The sequence below is a fragment of the Fusarium pseudograminearum genome, chromosome 4 (assembly GCF_000303195.2).
Source record: "Fusarium pseudograminearum CS3096 chromosome 4, whole genome shotgun sequence".
NCBI classification, from domain to species: Eukaryota; Fungi; Ascomycota; class Sordariomycetes; order Hypocreales; family Nectriaceae; genus Fusarium; species Fusarium pseudograminearum.
Window position 1 is genome coordinate 421,153 of NC_031954.1, and position 25,454 is coordinate 446,606.

The 25,454-nt window shown below is 49.2% G+C and overlaps 11 protein-coding genes across 11 annotated transcripts, besides 2 other annotated features; 6 read left to right on the top strand and 5 right to left on the bottom strand.

Annotated features, from left to right (window-relative positions):
- Positions 1-650: 650 nt before the first annotated feature.
- FPSE_01748 (uncharacterized protein) lies at positions 651-2,304 on the top strand (the record flags this gene model as incomplete). The annotated part of the gene is made up of 2 exons (XM_009254868.1): positions 651-1,937; positions 1,984-2,304. The coding sequence occupies 2 exons, from the start codon at positions 651-653 to the stop codon at positions 2,302-2,304; spliced, it is 1,608 nt and encodes a 535-aa protein (XP_009253143.1).
- Positions 2,305-2,756: 452 nt separating this feature from the next.
- Positions 2,757-4,372, bottom strand: FPSE_01747 (uncharacterized protein; the record flags this gene model as incomplete). Its single annotated transcript, XM_009254867.1, has 2 exons — positions 2,757-3,734; positions 3,785-4,372. The coding sequence occupies 2 exons, from the start codon at positions 4,370-4,372 to the stop codon at positions 2,757-2,759; spliced, it is 1,566 nt and encodes a 521-aa protein (XP_009253142.1).
- A 772-nt stretch (positions 4,373-5,144) lies between these two features.
- Positions 5,145-8,088, bottom strand: FPSE_01746 (uncharacterized protein; the record flags this gene model as incomplete). The annotated part of the gene is made up of 2 exons (XM_009254866.1): positions 5,145-7,682; positions 7,744-8,088. 2 exons carry the CDS (start codon positions 8,086-8,088, stop codon positions 5,145-5,147), a joined length of 2,883 nt encoding a protein of 960 aa, XP_009253141.1.
- Positions 8,089-11,030: 2,942 nt separating this feature from the next.
- Positions 11,031-11,059: a repeat region.
- Positions 11,060-11,480: 421 nt separating this feature from the next.
- Positions 11,481-11,940, top strand: FPSE_01745 (uncharacterized protein; the record flags this gene model as incomplete). Its single annotated transcript, XM_009254865.1, has 3 exons — positions 11,481-11,499; positions 11,546-11,774; positions 11,829-11,940. 3 exons carry the CDS (start codon positions 11,481-11,483, stop codon positions 11,938-11,940), a joined length of 360 nt encoding a protein of 119 aa, XP_009253140.1.
- A 506-nt stretch (positions 11,941-12,446) lies between these two features.
- Positions 12,447-13,772, top strand: FPSE_01744 (uncharacterized protein; the record flags this gene model as incomplete). Its single annotated transcript, XM_009254864.1, has 2 exons — positions 12,447-13,215; positions 13,312-13,772. The coding sequence occupies 2 exons, from the start codon at positions 12,447-12,449 to the stop codon at positions 13,770-13,772; spliced, it is 1,230 nt and encodes a 409-aa protein (XP_009253139.1).
- A 309-nt stretch (positions 13,773-14,081) lies between these two features.
- Positions 14,082-14,135: a repeat region.
- Positions 14,136-14,351: 216 nt separating this feature from the next.
- FPSE_01743 (uncharacterized protein) lies at positions 14,352-15,806 on the top strand (the record flags this gene model as incomplete). Its single annotated transcript, XM_009254863.1, has 1 exon — positions 14,352-15,806. The coding sequence occupies one exon, from the start codon at positions 14,352-14,354 to the stop codon at positions 15,804-15,806; it is 1,455 nt and encodes a 484-aa protein (XP_009253138.1).
- A 359-nt stretch (positions 15,807-16,165) lies between these two features.
- FPSE_01742 (uncharacterized protein) lies at positions 16,166-17,239 on the bottom strand (the record flags this gene model as incomplete). The annotated part of the gene is made up of 1 exon (XM_009254862.1): positions 16,166-17,239. The coding sequence occupies one exon, from the start codon at positions 17,237-17,239 to the stop codon at positions 16,166-16,168; it is 1,074 nt and encodes a 357-aa protein (XP_009253137.1).
- Positions 17,240-18,239: 1,000 nt separating this feature from the next.
- FPSE_01741 (uncharacterized protein) lies at positions 18,240-19,752 on the top strand (the record flags this gene model as incomplete). Its single annotated transcript, XM_009254861.1, has 2 exons — positions 18,240-18,767; positions 18,814-19,752. The coding sequence occupies 2 exons, from the start codon at positions 18,240-18,242 to the stop codon at positions 19,750-19,752; spliced, it is 1,467 nt and encodes a 488-aa protein (XP_009253136.1).
- Positions 19,753-19,754: 2 nt separating this feature from the next.
- On the bottom strand, positions 19,755-21,709 carry FPSE_01740 (uncharacterized protein; the record flags this gene model as incomplete). The annotated part of the gene is made up of 4 exons (XM_009254860.1): positions 19,755-20,539; positions 20,584-20,989; positions 21,036-21,247; positions 21,292-21,709. 4 exons carry the CDS (start codon positions 21,707-21,709, stop codon positions 19,755-19,757), a joined length of 1,821 nt encoding a protein of 606 aa, XP_009253135.1.
- Positions 21,710-22,014: 305 nt separating this feature from the next.
- On the top strand, positions 22,015-22,821 carry FPSE_01739 (uncharacterized protein; the record flags this gene model as incomplete). The annotated part of the gene is made up of 1 exon (XM_009254859.1): positions 22,015-22,821. The coding sequence occupies one exon, from the start codon at positions 22,015-22,017 to the stop codon at positions 22,819-22,821; it is 807 nt and encodes a 268-aa protein (XP_009253134.1).
- A 159-nt stretch (positions 22,822-22,980) lies between these two features.
- FPSE_01738 (uncharacterized protein) lies at positions 22,981-23,787 on the bottom strand (the record flags this gene model as incomplete). Its single annotated transcript, XM_009254858.1, has 1 exon — positions 22,981-23,787. One exon carries the CDS (start codon positions 23,785-23,787, stop codon positions 22,981-22,983), a length of 807 nt encoding a protein of 268 aa, XP_009253133.1.
- Positions 23,788-25,454: the final 1,667 nt, after the last annotated feature.

Below are 25,454 nucleotides of genomic sequence, written 5' to 3' on the forward strand. Positions count from 1 at the left end.
TTGTTCGTGAGGTTATATCTCTGGTACTATTCTGCAGGTATAAGCCAAGAATTAAGCTTATCACCGCCAGCATCCCTGGAAACAAAAGCCTGGCACGTCGGCAGGACGGCACTTTGCGAAGCCTCTAGCGGCTCTTAGCAGCTCTTGTCCAGCGCCGTTCAGCTGCTCAGGCCCTGTAACCACAGGGGATCTCAACCCTCATTGGATGCTATAGGCTTGGCTAAACCGGATACCGTTACACTCGTCGCTCTAGGTTGGACGAGCTGGCGCTTCAATGACCTCATCGAGACGGGCCAAGCTGCTGTGATGTCTTTGATTTCTGGTTCAAGAGGCAGTCGCAATCTTGGAGGCCCCGCCTGCCGTTTTCCCAAGTCTGTCGCGCTCAATCTCATGATGTTTGCAAACTGAAAACTTCTCTTCTCTATGTTTCTCTCTGACATTCATCTGATCAACTCTATCAAACATCCATCGACTTAATCATTTTCGCCTTCTTCTCAATTGCTCGCTCAACTGCCGGCAGTGATTAATTAGCTTCGGCTTTTGTATTTACGTATTCCCACGACACCCCTGTGCTGATCCCTCAGACCCAATCGCGACACGGAATTAAACACCCAATTTCCCGTCGATAACTCCATCGAGTCGTCGCCATCATGGGCGAATCCGACGCTTATTACAACGGGGGTCAACAGCAGCAGTATAACGGCGGTTATCAGCAGCAATACCAACCTCAACCTCCTGCTGCCTCGTACCAGGCGCCTCCCCAGCAACCATACCAGCAGCAGCAAGGTCCTCCTCAGAATGGCACTGGCAATGGCAACGGCTACATGCCCGCCCAAGGCTACAATGGTAACGAAAAGGGTTCTTTCGACGAACAGTTCAAGATCGCGAAGCCAAAGTACAATGATCTCTGGGCTGGTATCCTCCTGATTCTCGTGTTTACCGGCTTTGTCGTCGTCTCTGGTCTCGCCCTCCAAGGTTACTCTGCGAACAAGGGCAATGCTGGTGATGGAATCTACAACAACAAGAACGACTTTTCTCCCAACACTAGTACCGTTATTCTGTTCATGTTTGTCCTCGCTGTCGCCTTTGTCCTATCGTATGCCTACGTCTGGATGGCGCGACTCTTTTCCAAGCAGTTCATTTGGGTCACTGGTATCCTCAATGTGTGCTGGGCTATCGGAACAGCCATCTTTTATCTCTGGCGCAAGTACTGGTCTGCTGGAATTGTGTTCCTCATCTTTGGTCTATTCATGGCATTCTGCTTCTGGACATGGATCTCGCGAATCCCCTTCTCCGCCCTCATGCTCAAGACCACCATCGACGTCAGCAAGAAATATGGTCATGTTTATCTTGTCAGTCTGATTGGAGGCATCATCGCCACGGCCTTCTCAGCTTGGTATGCCATCACTCTGGTCGGAATCTATGTCAAGTACCAACCCGCCCAAGATAACCCTTCTTGCGCCGACGGTGGTTGCGGCAAGGGCAAGGTCATCGGTCTCATCGCCTTTATCACCTTTGCCATGTACTGGTTCTCCGAGTGGCTCAAGAACACCATCCATACAACGATTGCCGGTGTCTACGGCTCTTGGTACTTTAACCCTCACAACTTCCCCAAGGATGCCACCCGCGCCTCTGCCAAGCGCGCCCTGACATACAGCTTTGGTTCCATTGCTCTGGGTAGCTTGTTGGTTGCCATTATCCAGTTCCTTCGTCAAATCTGCAACGCCGCTCGCAACCAGGAGGGTGCAGACGGAAGCTTCGTCGGATACGCCATCTTCTGCTGTATCAGCTGTTTGCTGGGTCTTTTGGAGTGGGCTGTCGAGTTCATCAACCGCTACGCTTTCTGTCACATTGCTCTCTACGGAAAGGCCTACTTTGCTGCTGCCAAGGATACATGGAAGATGATCAAGGACCGAGGAATCGACGCTCTGATCAATGTAAGTAAAATCACCATGACCTCCATTCAACCACTAACCTGTGTAGGACTGCCTTATCGGACCCGTCCTCTCCTTCGGCGCCCTCTTCATCGCATACGCCTGTGCCCTTCTCGCCTACCTCTACCTCTACTTCACCGACCCCGCCTACAACAACGACGGCCAGTACACCGCCGTCGTCATGGCCTTTTCTTTCCTCATCGGCTTCCAGATCGCAAACGTCTTTACCACACCCATCTCCAGTGGTATCGAGACCATCTTTGTCGCTGCCGGTTGGGACCCCCAGGTTATGTGGCGCGATCACCCGGAACTGTACAATGAGATGGTCAGGGTGTACCCCAAGGTCCAGCAGGTCATTCAGGACCGCTAAACTGGGGGTGTCGTGCTTAAATCGGAAATGAAGAAGTGAAGGAGTATTGCCTGGCTTTGGAATGATACCATAGAAGAATACTGGAGGGAAATTGTGCTTTTCGCATTGAGGAAACCTGTGCTTCGTGTAGAGGCGCTTCTATCGCTTTCAGAATATGTAATGACCCATCATCTAATACATAATAACCTATTCATTACTCATACTTTGTTTTTCACCCGTGAAATGACATTACATGTGTGCTAATCGAATCATCAGTAAGGTGATAACCAGACGTTGCAACTTCACTACTTTGCAATCTTCATTTCTTCACCAAGACAAACATCACCTCAGATCAAGACAAACCCGAATACAGAAATTATAAGGAGTGGTATTTAAATAAGCCGCTATCCAACCAATACCCAAAACGCCATACCTTCGCTATCAATCGTACACTTATCTTCTGCATCCCAACGCTACCTCCTCTCCACCCGTCCAAGCCTCTCCCTCGCACCCTCAACAACACTCCTCCTCAACGCCGGCCCCTTCACATCCTCCCCCTCCCCATCAGGAACAACAGTCCACTTCTTCGCAGACCCTTGCATCCCAGCCCATAGATCCGTGGGGAGATACTCGCCTACATCCTGCCGAAACGTCTCGCGCGATGCGCGGTCCGCGTCGAGGAGTTTGTCGACTGAGTCTTGGGCTTTGCGCCATATGTTTTTCACTTTATCGTCTACTGCGCGGCGTCGCTCGACTTCGATAATAAGACTGTCGTACGCACTTGCGTACCGCTCGTAGAATTCTTTGAGTTGTTGCATTTCCTGCAATTTGGAAAAGACACTCTCCTTTTCCATGTCCCATCGTGATTTGAAGTCTCCTTCTGCAGCGAGGTAATCAGCGAGTCGATCGCCGATCTCGCCGAGCACGGCGTACGCTTCTAGCATGTTTGAGTACGCCTGTTTTGAGATGTCGTGCTGTTCCTGCAGCACGAGGTAGTCCTGCTCCATTGCCGTGAGGCGTTCCTGTATTTCTTGCACCACGTCGTTGACTTCGCCGGCGTCTTGGACGACTACTTTTAGCATCTCGGCGCGGTCCTTTGCGGTGTTGGGTTCGAGGTCTGAGACGTTGGATTCCTGCTCGGCGATAACGCCAGAAATGGACACGCCGTCGTTGCCTTGGGTCTGTGTTGCTTCTGCGGCTCTACGTCGCGCGAGAGCGACACCGCCTTCGGTTGTTCGGATTGCTGTGACGCACATGTCGAAGTGGTGCGTTAGGGAGACGAGGAGCTGTGCCATGTTGGCGGAGTGGTCGACGAGGCTTTCGAGCAGCTCAAAGGTTGGGAAGTGGGTGTCATCGTGTGTCAGGGTTGGGGTATCGGTGATGATCTTTTTTAGATTGCGAATGTCGGTGTCGAAGCGGAGCAAGTCGCCGTCAAAGGACTGCTGAATGACCTACTCTGAGTCAGCGGGTGGTTGGTGATGTCTTTGTTGTGGTGGCTTACCTGTAGCTCCTGGATACTTTTCTTCATAGCCTCTCTGACGCCGTGAACACCTCCTTCATCGATAAAGTCAAGAAGGCTTCGTCTCTCTTCACCGTCAGGCCGAAAGACACCTTCGACGCTCGTATCACGGAGCATCTCCATGGTATGCTCCAGCCCGCCATCGACCAAGTCCATCGACCTGATGAGCTTCTTGAAGTCTCTCTTACCCCAGTCATAAGTACCCTGCAGACTCCTCCTAACTCTAACAAGTATCGTAGTCTGATCGAGTATAGACTCTTTTAGAAAGCCCGCTTGGGCAGCTAGTATGGCGACATCCTCGTGGGACTGTCGCGCAGCATTTGCGATTTCGTTTGCGCGCAGGACAAGGGTCATTGACGAAAGCGATCGTTTAGCGACAAGGAGATGGTTGACGAGAGTATCGATAGAGATGGACGGCACGTTGGGGTCGACATCTTGATGGGTGAATGATCGCGAGCGTGATGAGTTAGAGTTAGAGTGTCGAGAGAGCGATGTCGATTGTGGATGCGAATGACCGGACGAGGCTCCAGATGAACCTTGTCGCAAAGAGGTAGCGGAAGAAGAAGCCATGATGATATGAGTAGAGTTGAGTCTGAGTCAAAAAAGGTATGTATTGATTGGGTTGAACACAAAAAGCTAGTAATCACCCATGGCTACATATTGAGGCTTTCGCGATAGGTTAGAATAGAAAAATAATGAAAGAGTTAACGATTGGATAGAAAGATGGAAAAAAGAAGAAAAGTAAAGATAGACGAGACGAGATGGGAGAGAGAGAGAGACAGCTAGCTTGATAGCTGAAGCGATGACGGAACTTGTGATAAGCTTCCGTTATCGCAGCAGCTCCACTTCCTTCCAGGCAGCTGACGCACCCTCTGAATGGAAGCCAGAAGCTGACTCGTTAGGGACCAAAGGCCGGCCTTGTTTAGGCGTCTCGGCAAGTTTAGAGCCACTGTTGTAGGCTGTCTCAGGTGTCTCGGGCCTGTAGCTGCAGGTGTCGGGTCCATTAGATTGGTTTCTGTCTGTTTGCAACCAGGAACGTGGACGGACACTTGGCACGTGGAAACACAAACAAAGAACAAGACACCGCCATTTCTATCACTCAGACAAACAATGTAATTTATAATATAATCCAATTGCTCTAAAACAATCTTGATATCTCAGTTTAAAACAATCGTTCGTATCATCGTTCCTAAAATAGTACAATCCACCCAAACGCCTTTCCAAAATCATTAATTACCCATAAATGTGAATCATCATCTCGATACCGTGTTCCTTCGAGGTGTGATCATTCTAGAATCCTGTCTAATACGCTCTCTGAAAATGCATTGTCGTGTACTTGTTCTTATCGGCTGGAAGGAGTAAACTCCAGTCGACGGTCGTGCTCATACGGTGTTGGTGCTGGGGAATTGACCCTGGTCGTAAAGGCAGAGTCAATGTGGAAGTAACTCTTGATGGAAGAGTACTTCTCCCCGGACGTGCCGTCGTCTTCCATGAACCTATCATCCTTGCGAATGGTAGGCGTCGAAACCTTGCTCTCCTGATCGGGCTTGGTCTCGGAAGATTTCCTGTCCACGACGCGGCCACCTCCAGCGTTGGACTGAGCGTTGTCGAGATCAGCGGCTCCCTTAGAACCCATGCCTCCCTCCAGAAGCTCACCACCCTCCATGACAGTGCGAAGCTCAAGGTTCTCATCCTTGGAGTAGACACGAACACCAACAATGCAGATGGCATTCCAAGGCTCGGGCATCTTCTCCTCCTCAGAATCGTACTCGTCCTGAGCAGCAGCGGCATTGGCTTGTGTTAGACGAGGCTTGCGAGCCATGTCGTCACTGCTGTACAAAGCCTCCCAGTCCTCAACAGGAGAGTCGGAAGACTCACCAGCAGAGTCATAAGCAGGTCGGGCACGAACAGGAAGAGGCTCCTCCTGCTCAACAGCGGCGGGAGGAGCTCCGCTGACAGGCGGAACCTCTTGCTTCTCTTGAGCAGCATCAGCTGTTGTCAAGTCGACACTCTTGGGGGTGAAGTGAGGAGATCCGGTCGAGCATGAAATGACACCATCGTCAACAGTCTCCTCCTTGTCGTTCGACAGCTTGATCTCTTCTGTCTTCTTGCTCAAGGCTTCATCATCAGCCTCCTGAGCCTTCTTCTCAGCTTCAGCGGCCTTCTCGGCCTCGGCCTTGGCAAGTCTCTCCTTCTTCATCTGCTCTCGCTCAGCCTTGACCTTGGCGTTGAACTCCTCGTCAAGGCGAGTCTGCTCAGCCTCCCACTCAGCGCGACGACGCTTTCGCTTCTCAGAGTTCTTCTTGGTCTGCTGCTTGGAGACATCTCGGTTGGTAGCACGCTTCTCCCACATTCGACGTCGCTCCTTCTGACGGCAAGCAGAAGCCTTCTTCTGATCCTGCTTCATGCGCAACTTGGTGACCTTGTCCATGTGATCCCAGGCCTTGCTGTGAGCAAGATCGTAGGCGTAACCAACCTGAGCAAGCTTCTCATTCTCGACTCTCTGAGCAGCCTCTCGCTTAACAACCTGCTCAACGGACTGAGCGTTTGAGTCACGCTCACCAGTCACCTTGAGATAGACGACATAGTTACCAGCAGGAAGATCGGGTAGCTCAACAGAGACTGAGCGCTCCATCAGGTAGTTGCCGTGAGATCGAACAATGTAGTCCTCAGCATTGGGACTATCCTCATAGTGGAGTCGGAAGTGAATGCGGAAGGAGTACTGGCCATGGAGACCCTTGAAGTATCGTCCATCAAGTTGCGACAGGACCAAGACAAGGGGAGTGTCTTGTGTCACCTTGATGTGAAACTTCTCGTGGTACGCTGCCTTCCAAGGAACATCAACGCCGATCCATCGCTGGCAGCACCGCCAATCGCGATCGCGGAAGAGGCGAGTACGGTCAAAGTGAGAGTACTTGCGGATGAGATCCTCGTAGGAGATCCAGAAGACTGAGTCGCTGCCAAACTTGTGGTCGATCTCCTCCTGTACCTCAGCAGTCCACTCCTTGGAGCCATCACTCCAAGCTCCCTCCCAGATACCCTTACGGACCTTACCCCAAGGGTTGCGGAGCTTAACTAGACGTTGACCGGACTTGAGGGTGCGGGCGTCGAGGACGACGTAGGCGTGGCCCTCAGAGATACCATTACGTTCACCGTAGCCATGCTCAAGAAGACCAGTGGAGGCACCAAAGAGAAACTCGTCGTTGACTCGTGACATCTCCTTGTCCCAGAATTCGTCAATGTCGAGGATATCAGACGTCAGAAGCTCGGTAGTTACACCGCCAGAGAGATCTTCAACACCCTCGCCGATCCAGCCACCAGCCAATGACGCATAGTCACCATGAGCCTTGGCGTAGGCCTTCTCGAAGAGGGGGACCCAAGTCTCATTCTGGTCTCTGCACTGAGCAAAGAAAAGAGCCTTGGAGCCAGTCTGATAAGTCTTGCGATAGACGTATTCGTTGTCTTCTCGATCGATTTGCTGCAGAAGATCTCTCTGCATGCTAGGAGAATCCCAGCATGGGGACTTGAGATAAAGTTTGTCGTCAATGATGGAGTAGATCCATTCGCCGTCACGGAAGAACACAAAACCATAAATGCCGATCTTGGTGTCATACGCAACGCAGATCCGCTGTAGGCCTTCTGGGACGCTGGCGAGAGCTGTTAGGCCAGCCATGATCCAGCAGTCGCCTAAGCTTCCCTGCTTGACGTCACCACCGCTAACTTCTTTCATGAAAGTCGGCTTCTCGAAAATTTCATGAACTCGCTTGACAGCCTTGGGGACAGCCGCCTTGGAGCTGAGCAATGTCGTCCTGTTGAGCTCGAACTTTTGTGTTCCCAGGTTGTTCAAACAATGGCCCTTTTCGTACTTGAGATCCCAGTCCTGGTCGTGCGTTAGCGCCATATTCATGCATGGGTGATCTGGGGTTCCCAGAATAACTTACCAAGTCCCAACCAGGGTCTCTGTATCGCATATTCACTCGCTTGCATTCTTTAATGATCTTTTCGACTTTTCGTCGACACTCCTCAGCAGCTCGCTCGTAACCGGCCGACAGAATCTCATTGGAGTGGTAGGTAGCGGGAGGTTGCACAGGGTCGAATGGTAGGACGGCGAGGGCCTTGTGGAACTTGCGCTTGGAGAACTTCTTCCAAATTTGGTTGATGGACTTTTGGGGCGGAAGCTTCTTCTTCTTCTTCTTTGTCTTGTCGTTGTTGTTATTGTTGCCAGCGGGTTGGGCGCGAGGCCGACGAGGGTCGTCGGACTCTTCTGATGAACTGTAGCCGTGCATATTGATGGCTGAGAACGGTAAACCGTTTGTGAGGGGGGTGTTCTTCCAGTGATAGGAGTCGGTGTTGGAGGTGAAGAGGTAGAGGTATCCTTGTTGAGGAACAAGATAAGGACAGACCAAAAAAAGTAGTGGTATGTAGAAAAGAGATGGTAGGAGCAATGTCCCGATAACAGAGGAGGAAATCGAAAAGAAGGATGAGCGAAGCCGGAGGACAGAAGGGCATATATAGGTGACAAGAACCGAATCACTGCTGGGTAAAGGGAATGGGAATGTTATCGTTGGACGGGACTAGTCCTCCGCCACCAGCTTCACAACAGGGTCCATCAACTCAAGGCCCAGCCCTGCAGATTGTACTGTGCAGCTACACCGACAGACAAAGGGGAGGCCATGGCGAAGCTCGTCATATTCCTCGCGACCCGAGCTAAGGCAAGGTGTTGAGGTACAGTACCGAGTACATACAGTTTCGACAGCCATCCTCCAAAGACACCATTGACGCACGGTGCACTTGCTGTACCGGGCAATGGCCCTTCTACCGTGTGGATTGGCGGAGACGAGAAGCAAGGGTCCTGCTGGCGTCTCCTTGTCCCCCGGAAGTGGAAGTGTAGAATGTACCCGGTACCAGAAGAAGGATGTATAATGGCTTATCCCAGCAGCCTACCAATTTCACGTTGCGACGGAGAGGTGGTTTCGAGCCTTGCATGACACATGGTGTAGAGCATTCCCCCTTCTGCAGCTCGTAATTCCAGACCGCTCTGCTAATCTGAATGCCCCTTGGCAAACCTGTCAGTTGGCCATGCGACCCAGTTGAAGGTGTGAACTGGAGATTTGATGACAGTTTCTTTCAAGACGGACAGTCCGATGACCGGTTGAGACCCGCTGGTCACAAAGCAGACAGTGCTGTACTGTACAGCAAAGCGAAGCAAAGCACGACATTGCATACCGAAACTCTGGCGTGTCAAAGATCTGTTAATCTTTGCCATCCACCGTCGCAAAGACCACCAAGTGTCCGTAATTCCGATTCGTCGAAACAACGAGGCTAGAAACTCCTGAATCGTTGAGCCCGGAAGCAGGGGATGTGGGTCTTGTTTTTTCTAGGGGTCCAACCTAGAACGCTGTCAGGGTCCTGGGGGGATCCTTGTTGTCTCCTTTAAGGTACTTTGGCGAGGCAAACAGTGCGGGAGGGACCCGTTTGTCAGACGGAGCATTCGAGGCTGCATGTCTCATCTCAGCAGGTGATAGGTGTAGAGGCGCATAGAACTTCGTCGTAAGGGTCGTGCTCGCCTGAGGCCTTCAATGCGATAAATGACTGGTCGCGAGTGTCTCACGGACAAAGATGGCTGGAACAATTAGTCTGGTTGCTATAATGCTTTTCATGAGTCGCTAATTCCGCCGCTGGCGACACTATGCTTCTTGAACAAAGAGGCGGGAAAAAGAACAGACAGTTATCAGTTCAGACCACAAGGTACTGTACTGAATCGATAGGGTGATAAGCGATTGACCTATAAGCGGTGACGGGTTGGCCTAGTCTGGTGGAAATGGGTGGCAACGCTTCCGAGAACGGGGATCTGACTCTTTTTTCTTTCAACCCCCTTCAGTGGTGCTTCAGTGCCTGGGTAAATCAGAAAGATGGTGAGCTGAAGTGCACAAATCCATTCTCTTCACGACACGGCGTCGGTTTCAAGTATCCATACGCCGTTGACTGAACAAGGCACTCCCCGCATTCCCGATCTTTGGCAAGTGTATTAATTGCGGAGATCGAGAGGTCTTTGATGGAGAAAGATAACGGGTCTTCTGCGCACAACAGAGCCTCAAGTTGTGCGGCGTAGCAAACCGACGACACAGTAGGCGGGCGTAGCCTACTGGGTAGCAGAAACGTTGACCCCCTAAGTCTTGGGGTACAGAAATAAATAGCCTAAAGAGTATAGTCTAAGCGGCATAAGATGAACTACTAATTTCATCCCTTATGCTCTTAGCGGACAATTTTTCTGATACCCTGAGGGAGCGAAACAGGCAGGCCTCGGGTCTGTGGTGACTCGAGTTGATACACAAGGTCCGATCGGCGGTTTCTTTTTAGCGCCGTCGCGTAGTTCGGCTCAAAAGCCAGTGCCAACACGAATAGCGTCTGACTCGAGTATCGACAAAATCTGGGGTTGGATTTCTGGGTCTTTGGACGAGGATTTCGAGCATGGGACTCAGCAAGCTTGGGTCGTATGGGCATGGGCGGGCCTAGTCTAGCTAGCTAGCCTCGTGGCCTTTTTGTTTACATGCAACGCTGACATGAGCTAAATTAACTTTGTCGTAGCTTGGGCGTATCGTTGTTGAAATTGCGACTCCAAAGTAGCAGTAGGATAGGCAACATTGCTGATACCTGGGGCTGATGTTGTGCGAGGCCTCAAATGTCGTTCAGCCGCGTTTGGTTTGTTCGTTGCTGGCGGGGAAGTGCATCTGCATGATGCATGCGACGGTAGGCAAGGTTGAAAAAGAGATAAACAAGGGTCGTCTTATCGTAGGTAGTCTCGACTCTGCCGCAGAGATATACCCCGTTAGTCGCGCAGGCTATCATCTGGACCAGCATGCGCCGCTTACCTCCCCGGATTTCGATCGTCTTTGTTTCCCCCTCACTTGTATCAGATGCTGTGATATCCCCACAAGCTTATCCGTTGAGGACTGTGGTGTTGTGTGACATGTTCGTTGCCGAGTGTCATGGTTGGGGGCGCCGAGACCATGTTGAAGACCGTGAGCGAGCACAGTGCTGGTCGGTAATACGCATGGAAATGACGCAAGATTTGCTGTAGATGAAAGAATTATAGCTTTGGCAGTAGCGCAGATGTTGATGTTGATGATAGGTGGTGGTTCCATGTCAAGGTTGTCGGTTCAGCACAGAGGTAATTGTGGAGATGACCACAACCACAGGCAGCCGAGGAAGGAACAGGGCTTTGAAGATTAATTTTTTATTTTAATATATATTAAACTATTCGTTGGTCCGACGAGAGTGACCAACTTAGAAAGCAACGAATATTCGAACCAGGTTCTGTCTACCTGTCATTTGTTGTGTGTATATGGAGATGAGGGTTTGAGGCGTCGATATCGCTGTTCCGAGTAATTGCGGATAGTGAGGTGTCTGAAAGACTCATCAAGGGACATCGGATATGTATCATTTTATGGTATGAAGGAAGCAGTATATCAAGAGCGAATAAGCAAAAACATGATCTTCCATGCTCTATAACGGTATACTGACAAGTCGATCTGGTCGTCAAGATTGTAACACGGGCATTTCCCGAAGGCCGTGGTGGTCAACGGGACAAGTCCGCACGATGAGATATATAACTGTCAGTACCACGTAGCTCTAGAAGCACATCAAGACAACTTTCTCAAACAAATATTACATAAAAATGACTGTCGTTCACATCGGTATGCCTCTCAAACGTATCCCTCACGACACCCTCTGACTACCTAGTCCTCTTCAAGTTCCGCGCCGACGTAGATGAAACCCACCGTCAAACATTCATCAACGAACTCAAGACTCTCAAAACACTACCATGCGTCAAAGACCAACGTCTAGTAGTAGGCGGACCGTCCATTACAGATCCCATCGCTCGTAGCAAGGGCTATCAAATCTGTCTGTTGAGTTTCCACCCGAGCCCTGCTGCGTTGGCCGAGTACCAAGCGAGCAGCGAGCACCACAGGTAAGTTTCTTTCTTGCACTTATACGTAAAAGATGTGCTGATGGTTTGCTATAGGGTAACAAGTCAGTATTTATGGCCGTATGCTGAAGATGTTACGAGGTTCGATTTTGAGGTCGATGAGAAGGATGAGGATTCATTTGAGAAGAGTTTTGGTCTTGTTAGATAAAAGCGATACTTGTATGAATGAAGAATCGATGCTATTGATCAGTTTGTGTTGGGAAATCCCTTTTCATGTTCAATTGAGTAATATTGTCACATGAAGACAACATCAAAAGATAGCCTTCGGCGGCCGGCGGCCACAAAGTCTCCCCGCAGCCAAAACTCCAAAAAGTGCCATAATTGTTCTAGACAAAAAATGGGGATAAATGATGACCAAATAAAGAAACCCTATTCTATTTCTTATATTTTGAACAATTATTCCAGTTTACATTTTCCCTTTTCCCTTTATTCTTCTGCGTATTGTCTTTGTGGTTTGTGTAGCGTCAACACCATCAATCTTTTGGTGTATTATATTTTTCAGACGACTTGGTATAGTCAGTCTCTCTACTCTGGTCTAGTTTATTTACTTATCATATCATTGCAGTGTTCTATTTCCATCTTCTTATCCTACCAATCATTCAACACATAAAACCTACCTATATATCGATACGTCTCTCGAGCAAAATTGACAACATGCACCCACTGATCCATCGCCTTCGACGACTACCGAAACCCAAATTCCTGCACGGGATTCCCAACAATAGCATCTTTATCATCGGAACTCTTATCGGGGTCAATGCTCTGGTATGGATCGCAGTGGCTATCGTCCTACACTTCCACCCCGCTCTTATCTCTCCGGCTGCTCTATCTTATGTCCTGGGCTTGCGCCATGCTTTAGATGCTGACCATATCGCGGCAATTGATCTCATGACACGTCGCTTAATTGCGTCTGGTCAGAGACCTGCTACTGTGGGAACCTTTTTTTCACTGGGTCATAGCACTATTGTCATTGTAACTTGTATCGTCGTGGCGGCGACAAGCGGTGCTCTGAGAGACCGATTTGATGGGTTTCAGCGTGTTGGTAATATAGTAGGAACCAGTGTGAGTGCTTCGTTTCTGATCATTCTTTGTATTGGGAATGGATGGGTGCTGTATAAGCTAGTGCAACGTCTTCGTGCAGTCCTCCATGATCGAAAAGATCGTGTTCACCTTGAGGGGTTCGCAGAAGAGGAAACTCAAATCCAGGATCATTTTGCACTTGAAGGTGGTGGATTCCTAACAAGAGTCTTCAAAAGACTATTTCGTGTTATTGACCGACCATGGAAGATGTACCCTCTGGGCGTGGTCTTTGGTCTTGGCTTTGACACAAGCTCTGAGATAGCTATCCTGGGTATTGCGAGCATCCAAGCTGTGCAAGGCACGAGTATATGGCTGATCTTAGTGTTCCCAATTCTATTCACGGGTGAGTTACGATCGCGCTGTTGCTGAGATGGCTGGGTTGACAGCGCATACGCAACTGGCCCACAACAAGTTCCGCCTGTTAACTTATGCTTTATAGCGGGTATGTGTATGCTCGACACCACCGACGGCGCTCTCATGATGGCCCTCTACACCTCAAATGCCTTCTCGCGAGACGTCGTAGCGATTCTCTACTACTCGATAGTCCTAACAGGAATAACTGTTGTCGTCTCTGCCTTTATTGGGATCGTCCAGCTTCTCTCACTCATCCAGAACGTCTCTGACCCTCAGGGGCAATTCTGGGATGGCGTTTCCGCCATAGGAGATCACTTTGACATTATCGGAGGAAGCATATGTGGTGTGTTTGCGGTGGTTGGCCTGATGTCCATTTTGCTGTACAAACCTTGGAGACGACGTGTTGAGAAGCCGAAATCGCAAACTCTCATAGGAAGTCACGATGGAGTCATTCAAGGTACTCTTTCACCAGAGGCCTCACCTTCACCACTCAGCGACCATACTAGCGACTACATTGTCGCGCAAAGTGTTCAAAGAGTTGTCTGATGCTATTGGTCGAAGTTCAACAAGTATCAAGGCTTGCGACTGGCTTGCGACCGACTTGCGATAACTTGCGATATACGTGCGATATGTGGTGGCGAGTCATCCAGGAAGGGCGCCCTTTAACAGTAATACTTGCGATATACGTTTCTTTCACAATGAATGACACAAAAAATTCGACGCCACAGCTGGACTCAAACAATTCTTTTGCGGGTGTCAAAGGGCGCAGAAGAGGGAAAGAAAACTCTTTGTGCCTGCTGCCAGAAAAAGCTTGATGATAATCACCTTTTCTGAAGCATATAAATTAGGTAGTCGTTCTTCCCCCTGACCCATTCTTTCTCTTTCTCTTTCTCTCTCTTCTTCTCTTCCCATGCGTATCAGTATTCGTTTCTGAACGTTTTCAATTGCAATTCACTCCCCAAGTCAGTGTATTTGTATCACGCGTTCTTCTGGCATACAAGTCCTTCGATATCAATACATCAATGATTCGATATCACTACACAAGTGTCTATATACTATTTACAGTGTAAAGTAAGTCGACTAGAAGTCTGTATTTGCATTCAATTCTAATGGAAAAGGAGCAAAATGAGTTCAAATACTCCCAACGATCCTGAAAAGGAGTCAGATGGTTCCAACGGGCGCAGACCCAACCCCAATCAGAACTCCAATGTACTCAGAACGGAGGACATGGGCATACATCCAGTCGTGGGCGGAGGAGATGACGGCCTCCTTTTTGACAACTTATCGGACCCAACGGCCTTGCTTATTTTCATCAACGGGCAAGGCATCAAAATTCCTCGCAATGGCGATCCTCCTACAGAAGACCCCCGCAACGCCGACTATGTTGACCTGGAGAATGTTCAGAGAGCAGTGGACAACATGGAGGCATCGCTTAATAATGTCTCTAATCGTCAGAACCCCCAATCTTCCGCGCCCGTCATCTCTCCTCAGCGAGCCGTCAAGAGAGAGCGTCAAGATTCGGATAAGGCTCAGCCTGAAGCTCGAGCTTCAAAGAAATGTCGACAGGGCCCAGAGGCTCAACAAGGAGTCCAAGCTCCAGACGACGAGGCACTGCGGGCTAGGCACACCGGGATTCAGAGGCCAGATTGTCAGTATCCGAATCCAATGCCTCATGTCAACCGGTCTGTCCAGCAAGGAACTGGCCCCAGAGAGTGTAGGGCTATCGTGCCAAACGTGCGTCGCCGCATAGAATGGGGTGTAGCAAACTCTGGACCTGGTGGTTTCGACCCGCAGGCCATTCCTGTGAACAACCTGCCGCCCTGGGTGAACAACCTGCCGCCTGAGATGAACAACCTGATGCCTCAACATTTGCACCAGATGGGTCCTCAGATTCCTCCCCAGGTACCCATTATGAACGGAGGACAGATGCACAACACAAATATCGCACGCGCGCCCCATGAACCTCGACAGTGGCCACCTATTCCCCAGATGCCTGGTATGCACCAAACAAACTATGAATATATACCTAATACGATTGGGGCACCTCAACAGCCGATGATGCCTATGCCCCAGATGGGACCTCAGTGGCATCATATGAACGGAGGACATATGTACAACACAGATATGGTACATATACCTTATCCCGCTGTGATGCCTCAACATATGCACCAGATGGGTCCTCAGATTCCTCCCCATGCACCTCCACAGTGGCCACCTATTCCCCAGATGCCTGGTATGAATGGGAATATGCACCATACAAACTTGGTACATATACCTAATTCTGTTGGGGCACCTCAACAGCCGATGATGCCTATGCCCCAGATGGGACCCCAGATGGGACCCCAGATGCCTGCCCAGGTACCTGGCATGAACGGAGAGCATATGCTTCAGTCAAATGGGATGCCTGGACAGATGCGACCTAGACATGTGCGACCGGGACATACGCAATCTGGACAGAGACCAACTGGACAGAGACCAACTGGACAGGGACCAACTGGACAGAGACCAACTGGACAGGGACCAACTGGACTGGGACCAACTGGACAGGGACCAACTGGACAGAGACCACCTCGGCCATAGGAGCCAAGCCAAGGTTCTAGAGTTGATCAGATTCGCATTGTATATGAAGTGTTGATTAGTCTGCAACAGGATATAAATAGCCTACTGAATAGATAGGTATATGTACAAAAGTACAGCCAACAGAATAGGCAACAGTATAGATTAACTTAACAACTTCATCTCTTATACCCTGAGCACCTATCGTTTCTAGTGCTGTATCGGCAACTAACATAACTAACTACCTATCCTAGTGGGTAGCAGAAAAGTTGGCCTCCTAAGTCTTAGGGTATAAAAATAAGTAGTCTAAGAAGCTTAGTCTAAGAGCCATAAGATATCCTAATAATTTTGTCTCTTATGCTCCCAGCGGCCAATTTTCTGATCTAATACTTCAACAGCTCTGCCCCAACCCTTTCCGCCTCAGCATTCAAAGCATCAATCTCAGCCTGCACAAGCGGAATTCCCGTCTTCTCCCTCTCCTTGCGATTCAACTGCTCAATCTCACCAGGGAAGTAAATCCGATCAACACCAGCAGCTTTCTCAGACCCAACTACCCGCTCGTACAAGTACTGCATCCTCTCGCGGAAGTCATCCAAGCTCATGAAAAGATCAGGCTTGATAGCAACAAGAAAATGGCCCACGTCTGCTGGCTTGGATGGGTCATACGGCCCAGTTACATGTCCTGCGAATGCAGAACCGGATAGGACTCCTGAAAAGACATCCATCATTATGGACAGTGCAGAACCCTTTGGGCCGCCCATGGGTAGCATGACGCCGCCGAGGGCAGCTTCGGGATCATCTGTAGGTCGTCCCTCTGAATCGAGAGCCCAGTCCAAGGGAATCTTTTCGCCTCGTCGCTTTGCCTTGTAAATCTTTCCTCGCGCTGCGACAGAGGGTGCCATGTCGAGGATGAAGTTCTCCATGGGCCCTTTACCCGGCGCACCACAAGCGATAGGCGAAACACCCATGAGCTTACTCTTTCCACCGAAAGCAGGAAGAGCTGGACTTGAGTTTGTGAAAACAAGACTCATCATGTTGGCATCGAGAGCCTGCTGGACGATCCAGGCACTCATACCATAGTGGTTAGAGTGCTTGATGCTCGCCATTCCGATACCGAAGACGCGCGCAGATTCGATAGCAGCAGCCATTCCTTTGTGGGCGGCTACAAAACCGAAACCGTTTTGGCCGTCGACTTGAGCGACGGCGGGAGTTACTTGGGTGAGGATGGGCTGGGCTGTGGCGCTGAGGACACCTTGACGGATGCGTTCCATGTATGAGGGTATGCGGTTCATGCCGTGGGTATCGACACCGCGCAAGTCGGCTGCTATGAGGCATTTGGCGATGATGGACGCATTCTCTGAAGGAATTCCGTTTCCTTGGAGGATATCTTGGACGAGGCGTTGAGCTTCAGAGGCTGGGATGGAGAACTTTTGGGTTGATGGTTCTTGGTCTGCCATGGTGGTGTTTTTGTATAAGTGTTTGACTGATGGTTTATTTTGACTTGAGTAGTTGATAGTTATGTTTTGATGTTCAATACCCTGATGGAGGTGATGGTCTTATAAGTGAGTGAAGGAGTGAGATACTTAATTATGCTTTGCGGACAAACCCCGTTTCTCCATATTGTTACTAGCGGCATCTCCCCGCGCTTCTTAATGCAACACGGGATTTCCCCATTCTTCGACCTTACAACATACATCGACGTTTCTACCATGTCCGAGAATAACAATAACGGGGAGAATGAGAGGCCGTCACGTACAAGGAGGAGCGGTCAGCAAAGCCGGAAGAATCCCCGACTACGCATGGCATGTCTCCGCTGTCAAAGGCGAAAGATCAAAGTATGTACTGGTATCCCATGAACTCAACCAAGAATTGATGGACTAACTGATGTTAAGTGTGATGGAGATTTACCGACGTGTAAGAATTGCCGTAATGCTGGTGCTGCCTGCACAGATGGAGAATCAGCTCGTCTCAAAGACCTACCTCGAGAGTGAGCACCACCATTCTCCAGCATGGCATATTAATTAATGTTATAGATACATATCGACGTTAAAGAACCGGATATCTTGGTTGGAATCAATTGTCAGATCAAGATGTCCAGACGTAGACTTGTCCCAGGATGTTCCCTCGGAGATCCAGGAAGCTTTTGATGATACCCTCCAAGACACGACGACAGCATCACCACCTGCGCAAACAAGCACTGTCGATATATCTGATACAAATCAGCCAGTAAGGTCTACAGGAGCTGGTGCGATAACTCACGAGATCGGATTGGTATCTCTTGGAACAAACCAAGATCCGAGATACATCGGTCCGTCGAGTGGTTACTTCTTAGCTCGAGTGATGCTTGATTCATTACCGAAACATAATGAACAACTCGGTCGTGGGAGTAGAAATATTCCTTTTCCTACTAAATTAGTAGAAGCTATCCAAGGGCCTCTGCCGTTGCCACCAAGAGACATGGCAGCGCAATTATGCGATGCATATTTCACCGCCATCAATCTCCAGTACCCCATTCTTCACCGTCCTACGTTCGACAGTATGCTCGATCAGGTATACGAACAAGACAATGAAGACCCAGTCATTAGATTCCAAACATTCATGGTCCTAGCCATAGGCTCTGCCGTCCTTTCCGGTCGCATCAGAGCTCGCATCCCAGCAGAATCATACTGTCTATCCGCCCTTCAATATCTCGACGACCTCAATCTCGAAAACTCTTTACAAGGCGCACAGTGTCTTTTACTACTTCTCGTATTCACCATGCATAGCCCCTCTGTTCGTTTAAACGTGTGGTATCTAAACTACCACTGCATCGCTACCCTGCTTGACCTTGGACTACAGAGAAACATTAGCGCGGGAGCTGGAATTTCGTTGTTGGAGCAGGAAATGAGAGCGCGTATATTTTGGGTTATTTATACGTTTGATCGTGTTATCGCTACCATGATGGGAAGGCCTATCGGGATACGAGATGAGGGTTGTGAACTTCGGGTGAGTTTTGTATGTTTGGGAGAGTGAGCGAAACTGACGGTTTTAGATGCCTATTGGTTTGTCGGATGAACAACTCGCCATACCGTATCAACAGAGTACGGAAACGTCGAGCGAGATGACGTTTGCTATCCATCTGTTCAAAGCTGCCAAGCTAAACTCGGAGATCAAGTATATTGCCCAGAGTATAGTCAGAGACTCACCCAGATACGCATATCCACGAGTTGTCGATATCAACGATTGGCAAACCACCATGCTACACCAACTTGATGAGTGGGCGAGCCAAATCCCAAATCAAGATGACCCTTCAGCTGTCTACTTGCGAACGACATGCCAGATACGATACCATGGTCTTCGAATGCTGCTCCTCAGACCAAGCCCCGGTATCCCAAAACCCTCAAATGAAGCTTTGGTACAGTGCCACAAGAGTGCTCGCGAGAGCATACAGTTGTTTGACCAGCTTTATAAAAAGAACTTGCTCGTGCATAGCTGGACTACTTTCCACGGTCTAGTTCTGAGCACAATCACTCTGCTGTACTGTATCAAGGTCGTACCTGATATTGCCCGCGCGACAGAGGTGGACGCTTTGATGGCTGATCTGAGTATATCCCTCAGTGTGCTGAGTGCCACGGGCGAACATTGGTCTGGTGCGAAGCGCAGTAGGGATATTTTGGATGAACTTGGCAAGTCAACTATTCGACATCTCAATGACCAAACTGGTGTGAATAGTCGTTCAGTCTCTCAGACCATCAATCATAGACCTGCTCCAGCGGAAGTATTGGATGTTTCAGGGCTGGGTTTACAAACTGCACCCATGGACACATCGTTGATGAATGCAGATAGTATGGGCTTCTTGCAGAATCCGTTTGATGATTGCATGTTTAACGAGTCATTCGCTGGATACTTTGAGACGGATTCCATCAACGTTGATAACATTGTACGAGACCTGTTTCAGGATTTTATTCCTACATACACGGCCGAACTATAATACTATCTCTGAGGCCCTTGAGCTGTCAAAAAGTCAAAGTCCGCACCTAACTCTGCTTGATTCACGCTCCGCATGTATAATCCTCGATAACCTCTCATCCCCTCCCTCTTCACCCACGGTTCCTCATCCTTCTGCTCAAAACTCTTGATCCTCTCTTGGATTCTTTGAGAAATCTCTTCATCAGACAAATCAACAGATAAACTGCGTTTCTCAACATCCAACGTGATAACATCGCCATCTCTGACGATACCAAGCGGTGATTTCGGGTCCGCTGATTCAGGCGATATATGAAGTCCAATTGTCCCGCCAGCCGTGCCACTCATACGACCATCCGACAAACGCAACATATCCAAAACACCCTGCGTAGCAATCTTTCTCGGGATAGGAATCATGCCTGCTTCCGGCATACCGGGGTTTCCTACTGGACCGATGCTTTGGAGAACGAGGACGCTGTCGGGAGTAACGTCGAGGTCTAGATCGTCTATTCGCTCGGTCATGTCTGCAGAGTTGGCAAACACGACTGCGCGACCTGTGTGCTGGAGAAGGTTTCTGTACTTGGAGGCGCTTGCTTTCATGACGGCGCCGCCTGGGGCGAGGTTGCCTCGGAGGACGACGAGGGAGGATGCTGGATACAGGGGCTTGTTGAAGGGTTGGATGACGCTGAGTTCTTGGGGGACGGGGATGAGGGATTGGTGGGCGATTTCCTCGCCGAGGGTTCTTCCGGTGACTGTTTGAGCGTCGAGGTGAAGAAGGGGTTTGAGTTGGTGGAACAAAGCGAGCATTCCGCCTATAATTGTTAGAGTAGTAGATAAGTAGATGTAAGTGGCATACCTGAGTTGTGGAAATCGGTCATGTAGTTATCACCGCTTGGCTTTAGATCAACCAACAATGGCGTTTTGCGACCTATCTCATCAACAGTATCCAACGTGATAGTACCCGCTACTTTGGGATGCCGTCCGATGATAGCCATGAGATGAACCACGGCATTTGTCGAACCACCAATTGCCTGTAGAACAGTAATCGCATTCAAGAAAGACTCTCGTGTTAGCAAAGCCTGTGGTCGTAGCCGTTCAACATCTTTGCACGCAGCTACAGCTAAACCACCAGTCGCTTCTGCGATTCGGAGTCTCGAGGCTGATACGGCTGGGGCTGTGGCACCAGCAAAGGGCATCATTCCGAGACCGACGAGTATGGCTGCCATGGTAGATGCTGTTCCCATGACTCCACAAGTTCCTCCCTTGGAAGTGTCAGATATAAGAGTGTAGACTGAGTTTGAGGCTTACAGTTGGTGCTAGTTCATCATTTATAGCTGTTATGTCTTCAATGTCTAGAGATCCAGCTCTATACTTGGCCCAGTTGTTGCGACAGTCAGTGCAGGCTCCGATGCGTACTCCGCGATGACTGCCAGGCATCATGGGGCCAGTGACGAGATGTAGGATGGGTTTGTTTGCAGAGATGCCACCCATCAACTGAGCAGGTGTAGTTTTATCGCACCCTATCGAGTAAGTATACATCACTGAGAACAAGATATTGACATACCTCCTATCAAAACAACAGCATCACAAGGCTGCGCAGCAATCATCTCCTCAGTATCCATACTCATCAAATTCCTCAAATACATACTCGTCGGCGAGGAAAACGACTCATGGATACTAATAGTGGGAAAGTCAATCGCCAACCCCCCGTTCAGCTGCACGCCTCTCTTCACAGCATCGATGAGCTGGGGGATATTGGCGTGACAAGGGTTGAAGCTGGAGTATGTATTGACAATACCGATGATTGGTCGTGAGAGGGCATCTTCGCTGTAGCCGAGGGCTTTGATGAAGACTTTGCGCAGGAAGAGGGAGAAGTGAGGGTCGCCGTATGATGCGAGGCCTTGACGGAGGCCGACTTTGGAGGTTATGGGCTTATCGAGGTCATAGTCTGGGTTTATAGGGTTGTTGTTTGAGTCTGTCATTTTGAGGCTTTGATGAACTTGTGAGTGTTATAATTGATGATGGTATCTCTACAAAGATCGAATGAGTAACACATTCACATTCACAATTGATGATGAGTTAATGTTTATGTAGTCATACTCCAAAGAGGTTGAGTTGTGAACGGGGTAACCCCGCGTCGGTCATCACGCAATATCCGGATGTGTCCCGTCTAAGTGACGGAAGAGCCCCGATAACTAACAAGACAAGAGAGATAAAAGACGAGCCAACTACCATAATTGAAACACCACAGAATTATCCCAGTATCATATTCTTACCCATTATCATCATGCTCAACCTCAAGAACAAAGTAGCTCTCGTTATCGGCCTCGGTCAAACAAACACCGAAGGCTGGGGCATCGGTGCAGCAAGCGCCGTAACCCTGGCACGACAAGGAGCCATCATCTTTGGCGGCAACAGAACAATCGCTTCAACTACAAAGACAAAACAAACCATCCAAGAACAAGGCGGTCAATGCGATGTCGTCGCCACAGACGCTACAGACTCTGCATCCGTCAAGGCTCTCGTCGACGCTTGCATGGAAAAACATGGAAGGATTGATATCCTGTTAACAAGCGTTGGTCAATCTCAACCAGGAGATCCTGCATCCATGACAGAAGACGTATGGGATTCGCAGATGGATATTAATCTCAAAAGCGTGTATCTTGCATGTCACCATGTTCTTCCCATTATGGAATCACAGGGAAGTGGTTCAATTATTTGCATCTCCAGCATCGCCGGTCTTCGATACATTGGCAAGCCGCAGGTAGCGTACAACACGAGCAAAGCGGCAATACTACAATTCGTCAAAGCTACGGCAGTTATATACGCGCCAAAGGGTGTACGGCTCAACGCTGTTGTTCCGGGACTCATGGATACGCCTTACACAAAGAGTCTGGCGCAAAGATTTGCGGCACCAGGGGGTTATGATGAGTTTTGTAGCATGAGGGAGGGACAGGTTCCTATGGGGAGGATGGGGGATGCATGGGATGTTGCTAATGCGGTGGTGTTTCTGGCGGCGGATGAGACGAGGTATATCACGGGACAAAAGATTGTTGTTGATGGGGGGATCACTTCATCTACGGGGCGGACTTGAAGCATATCACTACGAATAATTTGGTTGTTTTTGCCATGTTCTTCAATTCTATAAAAAGGTACATGCTTCCTTAAACTGAATTCCTTTGACCATGCTTCCAGACCTTCAATGGAATGCCTGCCTCCTCGATCCGTTCTTCTGGACTACACTTCTGTGTCCTCAAAACCAACCAACCAAGAGCTTCTCCCAAAAACCCATCTCCTCCTTTTTCTTTTTACCCACAGAAGCATGAAGAGAAAAGGAACTCGGATTAGGATAGAACCACAGCTGATGAGCCTGTTCTGACCAATCCTTGACATACTGTTCCCAAAGATCCCGCACAGTCTTGGGAACATCTTTATACTCCATCGCGCGCTGATGCAGGGCTTCATTGTCTTTGCGCTCGACCACCTTGTGGTGATCATCCTGGTAGACAATATCGTACCGCATGGGGTTTGTGCGAATACTCAGATTCATTCGCTTTCCTCGCTTCATTCTGGGAGGATCAAGTTCTGCGACGGCGCGGAGATACTTGAGAGCTGACCTGGCTTCGCAGAGACCGCACTTTATCGCTGAGAGACCGCCGTTGGATAGGACGGGTGAGACATGGGAAAAGGACTTTTTGTCGAGAGGAGCTTGCATACCGATAGCCGGATGACCACACCCGTGGAGGGGAAGGTCGACACGGCACACGGGACAAGCTAGGTTGAGGTTCTTGTCCAAGAAATTATTGCCTTGGGTCAACATCAAGCAGCTGGAGCCTACCATGTGTCCGCAAGGGAAAATCCAAGGACGGTGCTGGTCGTGAGCCTGAGCTAGCTGGCTGGGCATCAGCTCATCGCAAAGACCACATCGTAGAGCATGAACCCGAAGATTCTGCTCATCGTTCTCGACTTCTTCCTTGAAGTCAGGCCAGAAGGTGTCAGTGATGGGGGGAAACGTGGTGTCGTCGGCGAAGGTAGCGAGAGGGATGTTAGTAGAAGACATTTTGAAGACTGTACTGAACAGAGCTAACTGTTTAGAGTTGTTCTGTGCTTTGCTTGGTGCAGAGGCGTGTTCTGTAGATTCTTACTGTTGGTTGTGTTCAGGGTGTTGTTACTGAATGATTCGGTTGTGTTGTTGAACAGAAAGGTTGTACGGAAGAGGGACGAAAGGAGTTCATTTATACCCTTTTCCAAGCTCAGAATTAAATGGTCATTATGCAGCTTTATTGAAAGAGATTCATTTTGAACAACGAGTATATCCAAGTCGTGACGTGGACATGATACGGGTGCCCTTTGACACCTTCTATGGAGTCAAGTGGACGAAATATTGCTTTCAAGCAGCATATTTCTTCCAATCATCCATTGTTGACATGATAATTATGCTAATAAAGAGAACATCGCAGAGCTTCTTCTTTGTAGTCACATGAACTTGCATATGATACAGTATCGGATGAATCACTTCATTTCTTTCGGCCAACAACACAAATCTCCCGTAGTGATGAGAGGACAGCTGCTTCAGTAGTCCGTCTGGAATTATACCCCTGAATCAGACTTCCTGAGCAGCATATCTTCACTAAGCATTCCAAATGTGCTTTAATGCGTTGACAGATTCTTTGTTTGGGGCTACAATAACAAAATGCGGTGAGCAAGTGTTGTTCATAAGGTCATTGTAATTAAGTGAAAGAATTGTTGAATGAATACCTTTGTCAACGAACATGTTCACGAACTTCAACAAGGGCAACTCAAGCTTAACAGCATAGTTGAATCACACTCTCATCCATAATAAGAAAGGAAAACCCCATTAATCCAGTATCATATTATTCCAACAAACAAACCAACTCTCATCTACGTTACCAAAACTCGCAAAAATGACGCTTCAATCCACAAACGTTATGTCTATCAACAACATTCTCAACCCGGAACTATCACCTCCGGTCAACCAACCCAAACTCGGCAACACGTACTGGCCCGTCCTCAGAGACGCTCTCCTCCGAGACCCCTCATCCTACCACAACCTCCATCTCGAATGCGGAATATGTCTTGAAGACATGACAGTCTTTCGACATGAACATACTTACGATCCACTAATGTCCCATCTTTCGCACAGAGCTCGTATCTTTCCCTGCGGACATATGTTTGGTAGTAAGTGCGCCATGACGATGATCGACGAGCTTGCTAGGAGCAATAAACCCATAGCTTGTCCTATCTGCCGTGCCGACTTTTCTCATCATAGAGATTGCGATCATGTTCACAGCGGTATGCCCATGCCGACCAGTATCAGGGAAATCAGGAAGTTTCCGCCTACGCTCTCGGAGGGAGGCGTGATAGCGGAAAAATGCGGCGACTGCCAAGTCACCGAGATTATTATGGGAATCAACTATCTAGCACCTACGCTTCTTTTCCCGTTTGAGCTTGACGAGGGAGATTCTCTATTTGTGTCGGCTCGAACAAGATGCCATATGTGGGATTTGAGGGAAATGGACTCGGTGGAGGGGTATGATGTGCAGGATGTGTCAATCGAAGGACCGCTGAAGAAGGTTTTCGATGTGATCAAAGCAAGACTGGAAGATAATGCTACGACATCATGGTGTTCTACAGATCTGAAGGGGTTTGAACTTTGTATTAGATCGTGTCAGAAGCGGAGGATTTCGTTTGTTGACGTTGTGAGGG